Source organism: Parus major, chromosome 12 (assembly GCF_001522545.3).
Source record: "Parus major isolate Abel chromosome 12, Parus_major1.1, whole genome shotgun sequence".
Taxonomy (NCBI): domain Eukaryota; kingdom Metazoa; phylum Chordata; class Aves; order Passeriformes; family Paridae; genus Parus; species Parus major.
Genome location: NC_031781.1, coordinates 17,870,777 through 17,884,905, shown reverse-complemented (window position 1 = coordinate 17,884,905; position 14,129 = coordinate 17,870,777). Strand labels below are relative to the sequence as shown.

At 43.7% G+C, this 14,129-nt stretch overlaps 1 protein-coding gene across 11 annotated transcripts in view; it reads right to left on the bottom strand.

The window, feature by feature from the left end:
• Positions 1-14,129, bottom strand: part of CHL1 (cell adhesion molecule L1 like) — a 126,344-nt gene that overhangs the window by 15,058 nt on the left and 97,157 nt on the right. For all 11 annotated transcript variants that reach the window (XM_015641194.3, XM_015641199.3, XM_015641196.3 and 8 more), the window contains 13 exons: positions 13,762-13,893; positions 12,994-13,131; positions 12,230-12,341; positions 11,386-11,552; positions 9,711-9,876; positions 8,446-8,570; positions 6,200-6,301; positions 5,796-5,993; positions 4,619-4,689; positions 2,126-2,348; positions 820-935; positions 459-663; positions 106-228 (listed from right to left, as the gene is read on the bottom strand). In XM_015641194.3, the coding sequence (XP_015496680.1) occupies positions 106-228; positions 459-663; positions 820-935; positions 2,126-2,348; positions 4,619-4,689; positions 5,796-5,993; positions 6,200-6,301; positions 8,446-8,570; positions 9,711-9,876; positions 11,386-11,552; positions 12,230-12,341; positions 12,994-13,131; positions 13,762-13,893 (1,878 nt within the window). The remainder of the gene's footprint in view (positions 1-105; positions 229-458; positions 664-819; positions 936-2,125; positions 2,349-4,618; positions 4,690-5,795; positions 5,994-6,199; positions 6,302-8,445; positions 8,571-9,710; positions 9,877-11,385; positions 11,553-12,229; positions 12,342-12,993; positions 13,132-13,761; positions 13,894-14,129) is intronic.

Below are 14,129 nucleotides of genomic sequence, written 5' to 3'. Positions count from 1 at the left end.
GTGTTGCCCAGCACTGGGAGGGAACTGATGCCCAGAAGTTCCACCTGGGAGTTTCCTTAACTAATCCTGCCTCAATTCTGCACCCAAAGCAAACCAGGCACATACTTATCTGGTACTGCAGGACGTAGCCTGTGAGGTGGCCATTGGCTTTCTTGGGAAGCCCCCAGGACAGAGTGACCGAGTCCTTGTCAAAGTTCAGGATCCTGAGGAAACGTGGTTGTTCGGGGACTGGAAGACAGAGGGGTGAGATCTCAGAGGAGAGTGAGCAGGTCTGTCCCTACAAATCCTTGCTAAATGAAGTTATAATTTAGCTCAACACCCACAGTTCCCCTTTCAAGTGAAGGGTTCCATGAATAGTGGAGTTTTCACTATTACCTCAAATAAGGGAATCAACTCACCTTGGCCCAAGGGCAATTTCAATTTATGTCCCTCCATCCCATATTTTCCTCTTGTCTTACCTCCTTCTGGAGTTTCAAACACCACGGGGGAGCTCTCAGGGCCATCTCCTCTGGAGTTGAAAGCCAAAACTGTCAAGCGGAATTCACTGAAGGGCTCCAGGCCAGGAATCATCCCATAGTTCCTGTCTCCTACAAACGTCAGGAAGTGTTTCTCTGGGTGATGCCTCTTTCCATCCAGCATGTTTTTTGTTTTCCACCAGTTGACCTGCGAGGAGATTGGGATTTCTAAAACAATTTATACTGTATGGGGATGAGAATGATCATGATCTCTCTCATCTTCCCACAAATGAGAGATTGCAATCTGGGACTCATTTAATAATTTATTCAACTACATACAAATATTTATAGAGAATTTTGTAACCTTGTAGCCTTTTAAGTGCCCACGAACTCTGTCCCTTGGTATCCCAAACCAGAAGACTTTCACCAGGGTGCTGTTCACAACCTCCACCGACACGCCCGAAGGAGCAGCATCTGGAACTGTAAAAACAAAAGTCCCAGGTGTTAAAAACACTTCCAAGAGCCCAGATTCACACTGTTCACAGCTCCAGGCTTGGCTTTCCGGCCCCAGCTGTGCCACTTCATGCAGTCTCACCGCAGGCAAGCACAAAGCCATTCCACCTGCATCCAGTGGGTGGAATGGGCCAATAAATATTATTTTCCTGTATTTTTCTGCTGAGGGTTGGGATACGTGTGCACTGGGACACATGAATTTCTACACCAGTATTTATGATTTCCTGTTTCAAGCAATGCTTGCAGCAGTGAGAAGAATAAAAAAAATGATTAACACGGCACTCAAGAAGGCAATCATAAAGGTTTTTTTTATAATCAATTTCATTTTACAACTAAGCTCATTAAACAGTAGGGTTTTAATCACTGCATAACACAGAGAGCTATTACAGTGCCTGAAAAAAAGGAGGCCTTGATCCATTGACAACTGAATTGCAAGGAAGATTTTCCAGTGGTAGATGTAAAATTAGACTCGTCACAGAGAGACAAAGAAAATAAACATGCTGTGGAATTTCTTTCTTCTCATTCATGATATTCACCACCTCTTCTGCACCACCAGGCCTTCCTGTTCCCACCTCTGGGTGGGCAGTGGGGATTCTCCTGTCTGACCACCACTGAGTCCATTTCCAGCCCTGAAACTGCACCTGGGAGCCATGGAGAACCATGGGGCAGAAAGCCAGGCTGGAGAAGATGGCACATTCTTCGGGCACTCACAAGGTAACACCAGCACATGCAGGGGGAAAGTGGCATTGTCTGTAAATTCACTCAAACACCCAGTGCCTGCCAGTCTGTCCCTAATTGTCCGAGTATTTAACTTCTGACACCCATAAACTGTTGGGTCAAGCCTCAGAGAACCCAAAGATTTTTCTCCGACCGAGTACAACACGACTGCTACACTTGAGAGACTTCTCATGGAGTGTGGCCTTCAAACGAGTACCCAGACTAAGCCAACAACTGAGATTAATGAGAGCACAAGCGACCTTTCCAAAAAAACCCCTCACACTCCAGCAGGCTGGCACCCAGCACGGGTCATGCCCATGCCTCATGGAGCCCATCAGGCTGAGCACTGGAATTCCAGCACCTCTGGGCTGCCTAATCCATCACTCCACACCCCAGTGCTCTGCAGCACAAGAAGCCCTTGGCAAGTTCCTGCCACTCACCGTCCTCTCCTGAATATCCAATGGTGACGTTTGGTTCGGGGCCAGATCCTAAATTATTCACTGCCTGGACTTTGATCTCGTAAGGCACGAAGGTGGGCACATTCCTCACGCTCAGGGAGTGTTTCTTCACCAGCTCCTCGTTCCAGTCGCTCTCCACACCCCGCTGCCTCCAGCTGACTTTGTACTCCAGCCCCGGCCCGTTCCTCTCCACGGGCTTCAGTGGCTGGGGAAAAGTTAAAAGAGATCTTGTCCACCTTTGTTGTAATCACAAAACAGCAGCCGAGGGGAGGGGAGGTAATTTTGGAATGTGTGTTACAGCACTGGGAGAGAAAAAGGGGTGAAAACCCCAAGCTTTTTGCTGTCATTTGAATTTGAGGCTGATTGGAACAAGAATATCATGACTTCAAGAGAAAGGAGGGCGAAAGGCTTGGATTAAAATCCAGATTAATTGCTAGGAGCCGTATTTCTGCCTCCTACACACATCAGGTTTTGTTTTGCCACAGGTTTTCCTGTGTGAGGTAAAACCCCACGCCTTCAGCACAACCGAACTGCAGTTTGGCATAAGGCTGTGTGAGCCTTTTAGCAGAGATAAAATTTGCATTTTATCTTAGAATTTTATGTAGCACAGTAAGTTGGGTCATTAAAATTTAGATTTGTTCTAACTAGCACACCAAATGCTTGAAATTACGCCTGGACATTTAATTTGCAACTGCTGGGCCACTCTGCTTTTACCAATCAGCTGGAGAATTCATCCCAGCAGGGTTTCCAGCTAATTAACATGAAATTATAAAATATTAGGAGATGTATAGCAGTAGCTTGTCATACATCCTCAAGTTGAGTTTATTTCTCTGAAAATGCACTACTTTAATTAAGAAAGTTAAATAATCACCTACCCTACCAAAAATGGTACACACTGAAACAGCTGCGGGTGCTTCTTACCACACAGGCTGCTTTTAATAATATTTAAATATAGACAAATATGAAAGATATTATAGCTGATGTATATCTAAGAGGTCTGACAGGAAATAGCATCAAATACCAGAAAAAAGTGATTTCCCTTTGATGTTCCTCATGCATGGGGAGACCTAAATTTGGGGGACCTGCAAAAATCCCCACTGATCTCCTCTGTTGTGAGGACCTTTGGGTGCCTTTCTCACAGGCACCACCTCTGTGGCAAAGATCCCTGGAATGGGATTTGCAAGGAAAGCTGAAGAAGTAAAAAATTCCTCTTAAAAAAAATGATTTCTTGTATAGAGTTAAATCACAGTGCTGCTTGACTCTTATTTTGATCTTCCTTAAAGCTGCAAATCCTTGGCTAAAAATCCCAGTCACTAAAGCTCAGCTGGTCTCTTAATCCAAAATAGGCAGATTAACATCATTCTGCAGCCTTTGTCTGTCAGAAATAGATTGTGCAGTGCCCAGCAGTTCCTCTGAAAAGCACACAGGAAATGCCATAAATAAATGAATATCCTGTTTAACAACATTTTAATGATTCAACAAGATTTAACCAAGCCTTTCCATCCCATTCTCTCCTTTCAGGCTCAGCTTTCACTTCCACTTTTGCCCTGTCTGAGCAGTGATTGTGAAGCTTCTGGTGCTCAAAGATGTGTTTGACATCCCAGTATTTCCAAATAGGCACACTGGGTACTAAAACTCTGCATTTCATTGATTCATTAAAGTTGAAAAAGACATCCAAGATCAAATTCAATCTTTTCTGAGAGGCAGTTGTTTCCCCTAACCCTGGGCTAAAAATCCCATTCCAATCCAAGTCCAAGGAACTTGAGGGCCATCTCCTTTTGGATGCAATTATACCCCAAACCATGACTTCCCACTGGGGAAACATTTGTTGTTCTTCGTTGGGAGCAGCAGATTGAGGAGTAAATCTCATTCAAATTGTGTGAAATTCCAGCCTCAACAAAAACCTGCTTCCTTCCACAGTTGTGGATATTTGTGCTAAATGAAGGAACACATAACTCAACTGCTGGCACAGAAGCTCGAGGCTTAAAACCCAGGAAATTTGAAGTCTGGAAACCATCCTCAAGACTTTTACATAATTCCTTTGATGCACATCACAGGCTTTGGAGGTTTATCCACATTCCTTTAGTTCTTGGTGTAAAAATTCAAGCTCACATTCTCTTGGGCAAGGGATCTGTGGTGTTTTTAAACTTCCAGGCTGGAAGGGCAGAAGCCATGAGCCACCCATCCCTTCCCTGGGCCTGGCTGGTAATTTTAATTGCACAGAAGGGTAAGACCATAATAATTTGAAGCTGTTTCTTGGAGACAAGAAGCAGAGAAGAGCAAATTTTGATGAATTCTCACTATGCTTTACAGAAGTTCCATATTTTTTTTAATATCTTGTGAAGTCATACATAAAAAACAGTCTTTTGAAACAAAAATGATACTGGGATTGAAAATCCAGAATACATTTAAGTCAAATTCAGCTTTCAGAAGAATAAAGGATCGTTCCTATAGGATTTGCTAATCTTGCCTTACCTCCCATTTCATCACCATTTCATTGGGTTCAGAAGCCTCAACTCGGATGTTCTCTGGGTTTTTATCTGGAGCTGAAACCACACAGGGGACAAGGTCAGTTTGCACACCCCATTTATTTGCAATTAGCATTTAAGTGCCAAAAAAGGATGGGAAATTCCCCTACTAGTGACAGACACTTAAACAAAAAGCTGATGGGACCCAAACACGTCGTTTATGCAGTTTGGATTCCTAAGTGCCCCTCTTGGTTGGAGCCACCAGCTAACACAGAGCTGTGACTTTTGGATTTGAAAGCACCAGATGTGGGGGGACTGTGAGGAAGAGATTTTTCTCCCTGTGGGGATAGCAAACAGAAGGGGAATCATTAGACATACACACAGCTGGAAAGATGAAAAAGAACCTGAAATTGGTGTAAATGGGGAAAAAAAAAGAGTGAAAATGCCAAGGAATGCAAATGCTGTGCTGAACCGTTGGCCTCTAAAATGACTTTTGGGGAGACAACATTTTCTGCCCCACTGAATGCTCTGTAAATGGAGATTTTTTGACAAACTTAGTGCTCCTGAAAGGCTCCCTGTAAACCCAGCCCTTCTCCAGGAACTGTTTGTCCATGAAGGTCAGCAAAGGGTGGAAAATCAGCAGAGTGAGGTGCTGGAGGTGTAGGAAATCCCAGCAGTGTGGACTCCTCCCTTTGGCATCCTTAGGAATTTTATACAGCACAGCAAGTTGGGTCATTAAAATTTAGATTTGTTCTAGCTGCACATCAAATGCTTAAAACAATGCCTGGACATTTGATGTGCAATTGCTGGGCTGCTCTTTTTTACCAATCACTGAAGAATTCATCCCAGCAGGGTTCCCATCTCATTCATATCTAAAATATCAGAATATGGCTTGTCATGGGACATCCTCCAGCTGATTCTACCTCTCTGAAAATGCACTGCTTTAATTAATACAGTCAATTCAAATGGTCACCTGCCCCACCAAAATTACTGAGGGTTATTCCAGTTCCACTGAACCAGCTGGGGGTGATTCCCACCACAGGACTTTTAACAATCCCCGAGGCTGCCACTGAGCAGTGCAAGAGACCCTGATTTCTTCACACCCTCTGGAGCATGGGAGGGCACAGATATGCCAAAAAAAGCACTGAAAATATGAATATTTAGGAAAGCAGAGTCAGGTTTACCAGCTGGAGGGGTGGCATAGCGCAGGGATGGTTTGCTGGGCTGGCTCCTGCCCACGGCGTTGACGGACACCACACGGAATTGGTAATTCACATACGGGGCCAGGGACAGCAGGGCTGTGGTGTCATTCCCTGGCACTCTGCTGAGCTCCTGCCACCTCCCCGGCTCCCAGCGGTTCTCTTCAAACTCTATAATTGATTCTGGGAAGAAAAAGAAGACAAAAAAGGGAAAAAAAGATTTAAAAAAACCCCAACTTAATGTGAACAGCGTGGGTGGAAATGAACTTACAACAAATGAACTGTCATAGTTAAGTGACTAAACCTGGCCATCAGCAGGGTTTGTGACAACCAGGACATGCCAGAATTCTGAACAACCCTACAAAATTATGCTGGAAACCCCTCCCTACCATTAACAGGGCTGTTATGGCTGGCCCCAGCTTTCCAGGAGAGCCGAACGCTCCGGTTTTGGTTTTCCGACAGCTGGAGGTCTTCTGGTGGGTCAGGAACATCTGAGAAATAAAGAAGAAGTGTCAGTAGCACAGCAAGGTATTTCTATTTGTCCTGGAATTTTCCAGAGGGTTGGAACAGCAGAATCAGTGAAGGTGGTTGTGAAATACCTCCTGATTTCAAGATGGACAGATTGTGGAAAGTGGGAATTGCTTTGAAAAACCCCGGATCTCCTGGCGTTGATTTTTCCCTTATAAACACAAAATCCTTCTGGGATTCATCTCCCTCTGCCCACATTACTGCGCTTGCAGCAACAGATTTTTCTTTCCAAATCAACCCCAAGGTCTGCTTAACCTTCCATGGGTATGGACACAGCTCTGGGCATGCCAGCACTGCCTGGATTTACCCTGGCACACATCCGAGTGGAGAAGGTGACTCAGCCCTGGCAGTTACTGAACTTGGCCTTGGAGGGTGGGAGGGAAAGGAGAGCATTTATTATCCCATTTTATATATGTGGGGATCAACATAAACAGGGAACTGGGAAATTCACTACCTGCCAGCACAACTAATGCTGTCTCAACTAAACTTTTGGCTGACATTGTCATTTCTTACAGAAAAACCACCACCGTGACTTTGTTGTTATGAAAACAAAATCACTGTGTTTGTACTAATTTTTTAAAAATTACAATACTGTGTTTCATCTCATGGTACATCAAGAAGTTACAAAGTTTATATTTGGAATTTTTTTTTTCCTTTTCTTTGCACTTCTTTCCCTATTTCTCTTGTACCTAGGAAAAAAATCAGGAAAGCACAGTTTAATCTACAGGCATGTTGCTGCTCTGTCCTTGGAGCACAGCTGGTTAAAATTCAATATATTAATTTAAAGATGGTGATGGTGCACCTAAAATATTCTCACCCCTCTAAATTGTTTGTTAAACACACAACAAATACTTAGAATTTTTCTAAATGGATATTTATTTTAGTTTTAGTTGGCCCTAATCTGATGTCTCCATTTCGTTCTTCAGTCAGCCCACAAGTCCTTGATTGCAAAAACTTGAATTTTTCACTTGGTAAATAACGGATGTTGTTAATTCACCAAGACCTTTCTCACAAGCAATAAACAAGGGAAAATAGCTGAAAACTGTTTTTCTTCTTCTGCAAATCACCTTTTTAAAAAGGAACAAAGTGCTTTATAAAATTTTCATTAGTGAAGTAACAAATAGTCTAAAAACATTTTGAATTATACAGCATTGAAGGACACGGCACCATAAATAACGTGCACAGCATCTTCCTAATTTACTATTTACTAAAAAATATCACTCCTTTATAGTGAAAAACCATCTTGAAGGGCAGATTGACTTATTTCTTGCTGCAATCACTGCCAGCAATAAATAAAAACGCAAATCAAAGCAAAAATAAATGTAATTAAAATGATGCAAAGCTGTCAGAGAATCATGAAACATGGAACGGTTTGGGTTGGAAGGAACCTTAAAGATTTATCTAATTCCAGTCCCCTGCCATGGAACACCTTCACCTAGACCAGACTGGCCAAAATTGTGACCACAGAGCAGAATTTTGGCTGCTGGCTGCTGCCCTTGGGAACAATGGGTGCACAGCACTCCAAAAGTTCATCCTCTTAATTCTGAGTGGTCCTTCAGGGAGGGATGCAGGTTGTGAGGATGCTCGCACAAGGCCAAGCTTCAGAGCCAGGGGGTCAAGGCTCTTCTCTGCTCTTTGCCCCTGGACAGTCATTTATGCTCAGGTTCACAGAGATAATTTATTCCTTTTAGGTGCTTAACTCCCACTGATCTTCTGAGGAGCTGCACATCCAAATCTTGGCCTGGTGGCCTTCAAAAAATAGTCCAACTCCTGTGCAAACCTCCAGTGAAGTGAAGGGCTGGCCAAGGACTTCAAAGCAGGAGCAGAACCATTCTCAGTATGCTCTTACACCCTCCAGCCTGGGCAGCTCCTGCAGCCACTGACCTGAGGCAAAAATTCTGCCTCGTCTTGCTACATCAAAGATGAAAATAAATCGAGTTTGTGTCAGCATCGCTGCTCCTGGAGATAAGGGACAGCACAGCAGAGGTTAAGGAGTGAGAGGCTCTGTGAAATTGGGTTATTGAGGCGCTGTGAAAAGAAGCAGAAGTGCTGCAGTGGCAATTCCTGCTGCAAGGAGCTGTTTCCACACTGGGAAAATCGACCTTACCCAGAACGATCAGCTGTGCCTCGGCCTCGGCAGCGTCCAGGGCAGTGCTGGCCACACATGTGTAAACTCCCTGATCCTCCAGGAGCACACTGGATATGAACAGGGTATCCCTGTCCAGAATTACCCTGCAGGGGAGAAAAAAAACCCACAAAAATGAGGTAATAAGGATGAGAAAAATTCATAAGATGAGTACGACACACACAGATGTTGTTCTCTGAAAAACTGTTCATAAAAGAACTTGGCACGGGATATTTTCATTAAATAGCTGCACACTGGGCCTGTTACATTAAAATGTAATTGTGGCTCTGCTCTACACTGTGCTGAGGACTATTATTTGTGTTTTGTGGCAATTTAGCCCCCGTGGCCTGTCAAGCCTGCTCTGAAAAGAACCACACTGAGATGCGCTGGATGAGCGCCTGGGACATAGGATTTTGGCACGTCATTAATGAGACAAATATATGGGGTTTATGATGGAATTTTTGAAAGATTGAGGGAAACTGAGCATTCCCAAGGCATTTGTGCCACGTCCAAAGCACCAGGGAAGCTGCCAAGAATCCAGGGCCATGTGCTCCGTGGCAGACGTGGAATTTCCATGGCATTGCCTCACCATCCTACCAGGGCTCAGTAGGATTTTCTGCCTCCCCAGTATTTAGGAAACATCTCTCTCCTGTGGTAATTAGTAAAGACATCTGATTGCCTGCTGTGGGACCCCTCTGTGGAATAAAGGCTGAGCTCCAGCCCATTGAGATCAATTGAAACCCAAAAATAGGGCAAAATTACTGAACCTGCAAATCCTAAACTCATACATCAGAAAAATTTATGACAGAATCCATGAAACCTGTTTACCATCACTTCAGCATTGCAAAGACTTTGTTTGGGCCAAGTAAGTGTAAACTATAAGAAGATACAGGTTCTACTCAAGTGGAGAAAAAACCTGCACTGGGGTCAGGGTTGTGTTTGGCCAACATTTATATTATACATAAAATACAGATATGTATTATGTATATATGAATATATAACTTTGTACCCTGCTAGGATGGTAACAGAGTTAATAAACCCAAACCCATTTGGCTCAAAACTCACACTGCTGCATTTCTATTTAGATGTGCATAAAATGCAGATTTATTCACGTGTCGCATGAAGAATTCTTTGCAGACATAAATTTGCATTTCAAGCTATTAAAGGCTCATGTTTAATGAAACTCCAGCTCCAGCACCAGATTATCCAGCTGAGATCAAGAACAGCCTTGTTCCTTCCCCACTCACCTGCCACCTTCCGTGCTGTTGACTGGCAGCTCATCTCCATCCTTCCTCCAGGATAATTTAAAACTGTGTTTCAAGTGGGAATCATACTCAGCCTGACATTTCAATAAAATGGAATGTGATTTCAGCACTCGGGGGCTCTTTGGAGTAACAACAAGTTTTGTAGCATCTGATTGATCACAGAAAAACACTTTGATTAGGTGAGAGAGGGGCTATTACATCAAATTTTCACCAAGCACTTCATCTACACAAATCAACCTCAGGAGCAACAACCATGTCTTTTTTCTGTTATATACACAAACATTTCAAGTGAAGGATGGTGGGGTTTGAAATAGATATTTGCCTGGATTCCATTTCTTATCTTGAAACATTTTTTTTATCTTCAAACGTTTTTTATCTTGAAACATTTTTTAGTTTGCTCCAAACCAAAGAGCTCCAGAAAAAAAAAAAAATCCACAAAAAAAAGTCCACAAAAAAAAGGTTACAGGTGAAAATCCTTGTTAGAAGCCTGTCATTAAATGGATGATAAAAAAAAAAGCTTGAATATGATTTTTATGTCTAATTGCCATTTGAAATAAGCTTTGGCAATGATCCAAGAAAAATTACAAGCTTATTAAAGTCAAGTGAGAAAAAATTATTGCAATCAAGTTTGTTCTTTTAATTGACTGTAATCTGAATGCAGAAACAGATGAATAAGTAAGAAGAAAGCACTTAGCTGAATTTATTTCTGCAGTGAAATGTTGCTCTGTGAGAATTTCATTGTACATTTTCATGTTTATTATCACTGTAAAATTCCCAAAGCCAAAGGGAGTGGGTGGAAATGGAACACAAAGAGTGGGCTTATTCCTCAACTTTGTCACAGCAAACCTACATCAGAGAGCTTTGCTAATTGAGTATTTTTGTTTTTTTTATTGGCAAGCCCTAAATCTTAAGTAAATTTGTAGAAAAGCCATTAAATGTCAGCTGTGTGCCCAACAGGAGTTGCCCACTGCCATCAGCCCCTCCAGGGAAAACCCCTCCTGCTACCAACCCCACAAATCCCTTAAAACAGAGCTGCAGAACAAGGGATGGATCTAAAATTTATAAGTGAACACATCTCTTTTTTTCTCTGGTTTTTTATTTTTCCCTCTGTTTAAAAATATTTATCAACAAACACGCAGAAGCCCAGTGCAAAGTCCTTCATCCAGCAGCAAGGTGTTGGTGTCCACTGTGGGAGTTAACCCAGTTTGGGATGTGCCTTCTGATCAACAGATGGGAAGGGATTTTAGGGAAGGGAATCCCACAGCTGAGGGAGAAGCAGGAACACATCTGGATCAACAAGGATCCCACCAAGCCCAGGAGCACAGGGAAGGCTCCCAAGGGTCAGCTGAGAGCCTGTCCTGGGTGTAACAGGGCAGTGACAAAAAGGAGGGAAAATCTTTTCAAGATAATGTGAAAACGCAAATTTTTGGTGGCTTGTGCAGCTTCTGCAAGCATGCAGAAGGAAATGAGCACCATGTGTGAGCATGGAGAAATCCAGCTGGAAAGTTGGGACTATTTTAAATGCCACATATATATGTGACAATTTCAGGCCATAATATCCAAATAATCCCTAAAGTCACAGAATAAATCTGTACCCTGGACTGAAAACTGGAGACATAAAATCTTAGCAGCTGTGAAAGCTTTTTTCTCTTCTCACCCCTTATATCCAGATTAGCAGTGATTGCTCTTTTCCCCACGGAATTTGCAGCCCAGCAGGCGTAGGATCCCGAATCCTCCTTCTTGGTGTCCCTGATCTCCAGGGTGCCGTTCTTGTTCAGCTCGTAGCGAAACGTTGAAAGGGGCTCTATGCTGTCATCCTTAGTCCTACAGACGATAAAAACAGGCCTGGGTTACTGCAGGAAGTGTTAGTTCATGGTTAGGGGTTATTCCAGGGGAATTTTGGGACTTGGCTCTGCCCCTGAGCAATTGAAGTGGGGATTAGTGAGGCGCTTTATCCACACACAGCAAATCATAACGGGAATTAAGAGTCCTGCACACCAAACCCACAGGGACAGAGTTGGAAAGTTCTCTAAAAGACTCTGTCTTTAATCTACAGATGCCACCTGCAATTTTATTGCACCTGTCACCTGCTGTGACAATCCTGTGATTTCCAACCCTATGGAAGCATGTCCAGGTAAATGTGTCCTGTAAGTCACTGTGTTTCCACCTCAATAATGTGTCCAAACTTGAAGAGTTGCCAACATTACACTGATGAAGCTGCAGCAGGATTTGGCTATAAACAGCGTGGTTTTGCTTATTGTATAGCCTGGCATTTGTTTCAAGCAGGTACTGGGGACTTCCAAGAACTCTTTTTTTTCCTACACAGTTCTTCAGAATTCTTAAAAGAGCATTTAAACACAGGAAATGTACATTATATATAGATTTGTTGCAGATTTCTGTTCTTAATTCCATAGAAATAATAACTAACAGACTCTGCAAACCTGGAGAAGCCTGCAGGAACTTGTTCCACATTAAAAAAACTCTGATTCTCAGTATCCTACCATCTGACATCTGCTGCAGGTGAGGCAAAGATGTCACAGTGCAGGAAGGCGCTGTAACCCACGACTGTGGCGTAGTTTTCCTCATCCGGGGTCAGTATCAGGGGGGCAATATCTGCAGGAGAGGATGCAAGGTGAGCAGCACTGCATTTCACAACTAGGAATACAAGTATTGGCCCTGCACCCTCCTCTTTTCCAGCAAGGGGGAGAGGCTGAGGTGTTTATTGGGAATTTCACAGCTGTTTGGAAGAGCTGCACTGAGCAGCTGAGCTCTCAGAAGCTTCACTGACAGAGATAACAGGGGTTTACTGCTGGACATGTCAGAAATTGAAACATCCAGGAGAGAAAACAGACCCAGTTCTGCTGCCTCCGGAGATGTTTTCTATTAAATAAATTCCCCTCACTCCCTTTCTTCAAAGAACAGGCTGAACATCACAACTGAAATCAAAGATTAAAAATATGCTTAATAATTCAAAACCAGCGTTGTGGTCACAGTTCAGTCCCCAGTGGTTTCACTGTGTTTGAACTCAGGTTTTTAAGCTCAGCTACAAACATGTTTTTAAAATAGCTGAAAGCTCAGGAGTGTCTATGCTAAACACATAACACTGCCCGTGATAAAACCTGTTGCATAAATTTGGTCAATGTTTCTTAAAATCTGGGGCCAGTCCAAGGGAACCATGAGATGTTGCCAAGCCCCAGGCTGCTCTGAGGATTCAGCCTGGGCTTGTTGGGTGTGATCTCTGGGAGGGGACAGCCTGGGGACTCACTGAGGACGTTGACGTTGGCGCTGGCCAGGATGGTGCCGTGCTTGTTGGTGGCCTCGCACTGGAACACGGCGCTGTCCTGCAGCTGCAGGTTGGTCAGGCTGATCTCCCTGGTGGAGATTCTCCCCCGGAAGGTCCTGCCTGGAAAACACCAGATTGTGTCAGGAGCTGGAGGAACACCGTGACTGGGGAGTTCCCAGGCTCTCCTCACTGCTTGGAAGCCAAAGGAAAGAACATCTTGAAGATCCAACCACGACCTTGCCCAACAGCTGGGGAGTTCCAGGGCTCTGCCCTTGCCAGCAGTCCTGAGGCAAGTGCTCCAGGGCACCAAATTCTGGTAAATTCACCACAGAGACTTTAAAAATAATAAAAATAACAATAACAATAACAATAACAATAATAATAATAATAATAATAATAATAATAATAATAATAATAATAATAATAATGCTCCACCAGTGCTCCCCAGCCACTTGAGCTTACACAGAAGCACAAAGCTTGAGCTGTCCCAGATCTCCAAAAGATGGGAGAGTTACAGGTGAGGCAGAGGCAGCACCTGAAAGGTACCACTGCTCCACATGTGAATTGTTCTCCACTATCCTCTTCAAGAATCCTATTTAAATATTCGTTTATTTAAGTAAATAAACAACTCATTTCTAAAGAGGTGCCAAACCAGACAATCACTCAGTGCATTAGGACTTGAGGGTCCCCTCAGACTGGGTGGTACAGAGGCACAGCCCCCAGGACAGGGCCTGGAGGATCACCCCGTACCATCGATGGGCATCCCATTGAGCTTCCACTGGATGCTGGGCTCGGGGTTCCCGATGGCCTCGCACAGCAGCACCAGGTTTGTCCCCACGCTGTAGACACCACCTTCGGGCTTCTTCAGCCACTGGGGAGGCTCTGGGGAAAAGAGACAGAACAGGGATCAGCTGGTGACTTTTGGGGCTGCCTAAAAACAGAGGCCAGGCAGAATTAAAGGAATAAAAAGCAGTTCTGTTCATTGAAGGCCTGCAGGGACATTTAGGGTAGACAAAGCCCCCCAGGGGCTGCACCCAGAAATGGATCACAGGTTTTACACTTTTATAAGTTTGGTCCATTTGCATTTTGGGGGTTGATTTTCCAATTCCAGCTGCAGG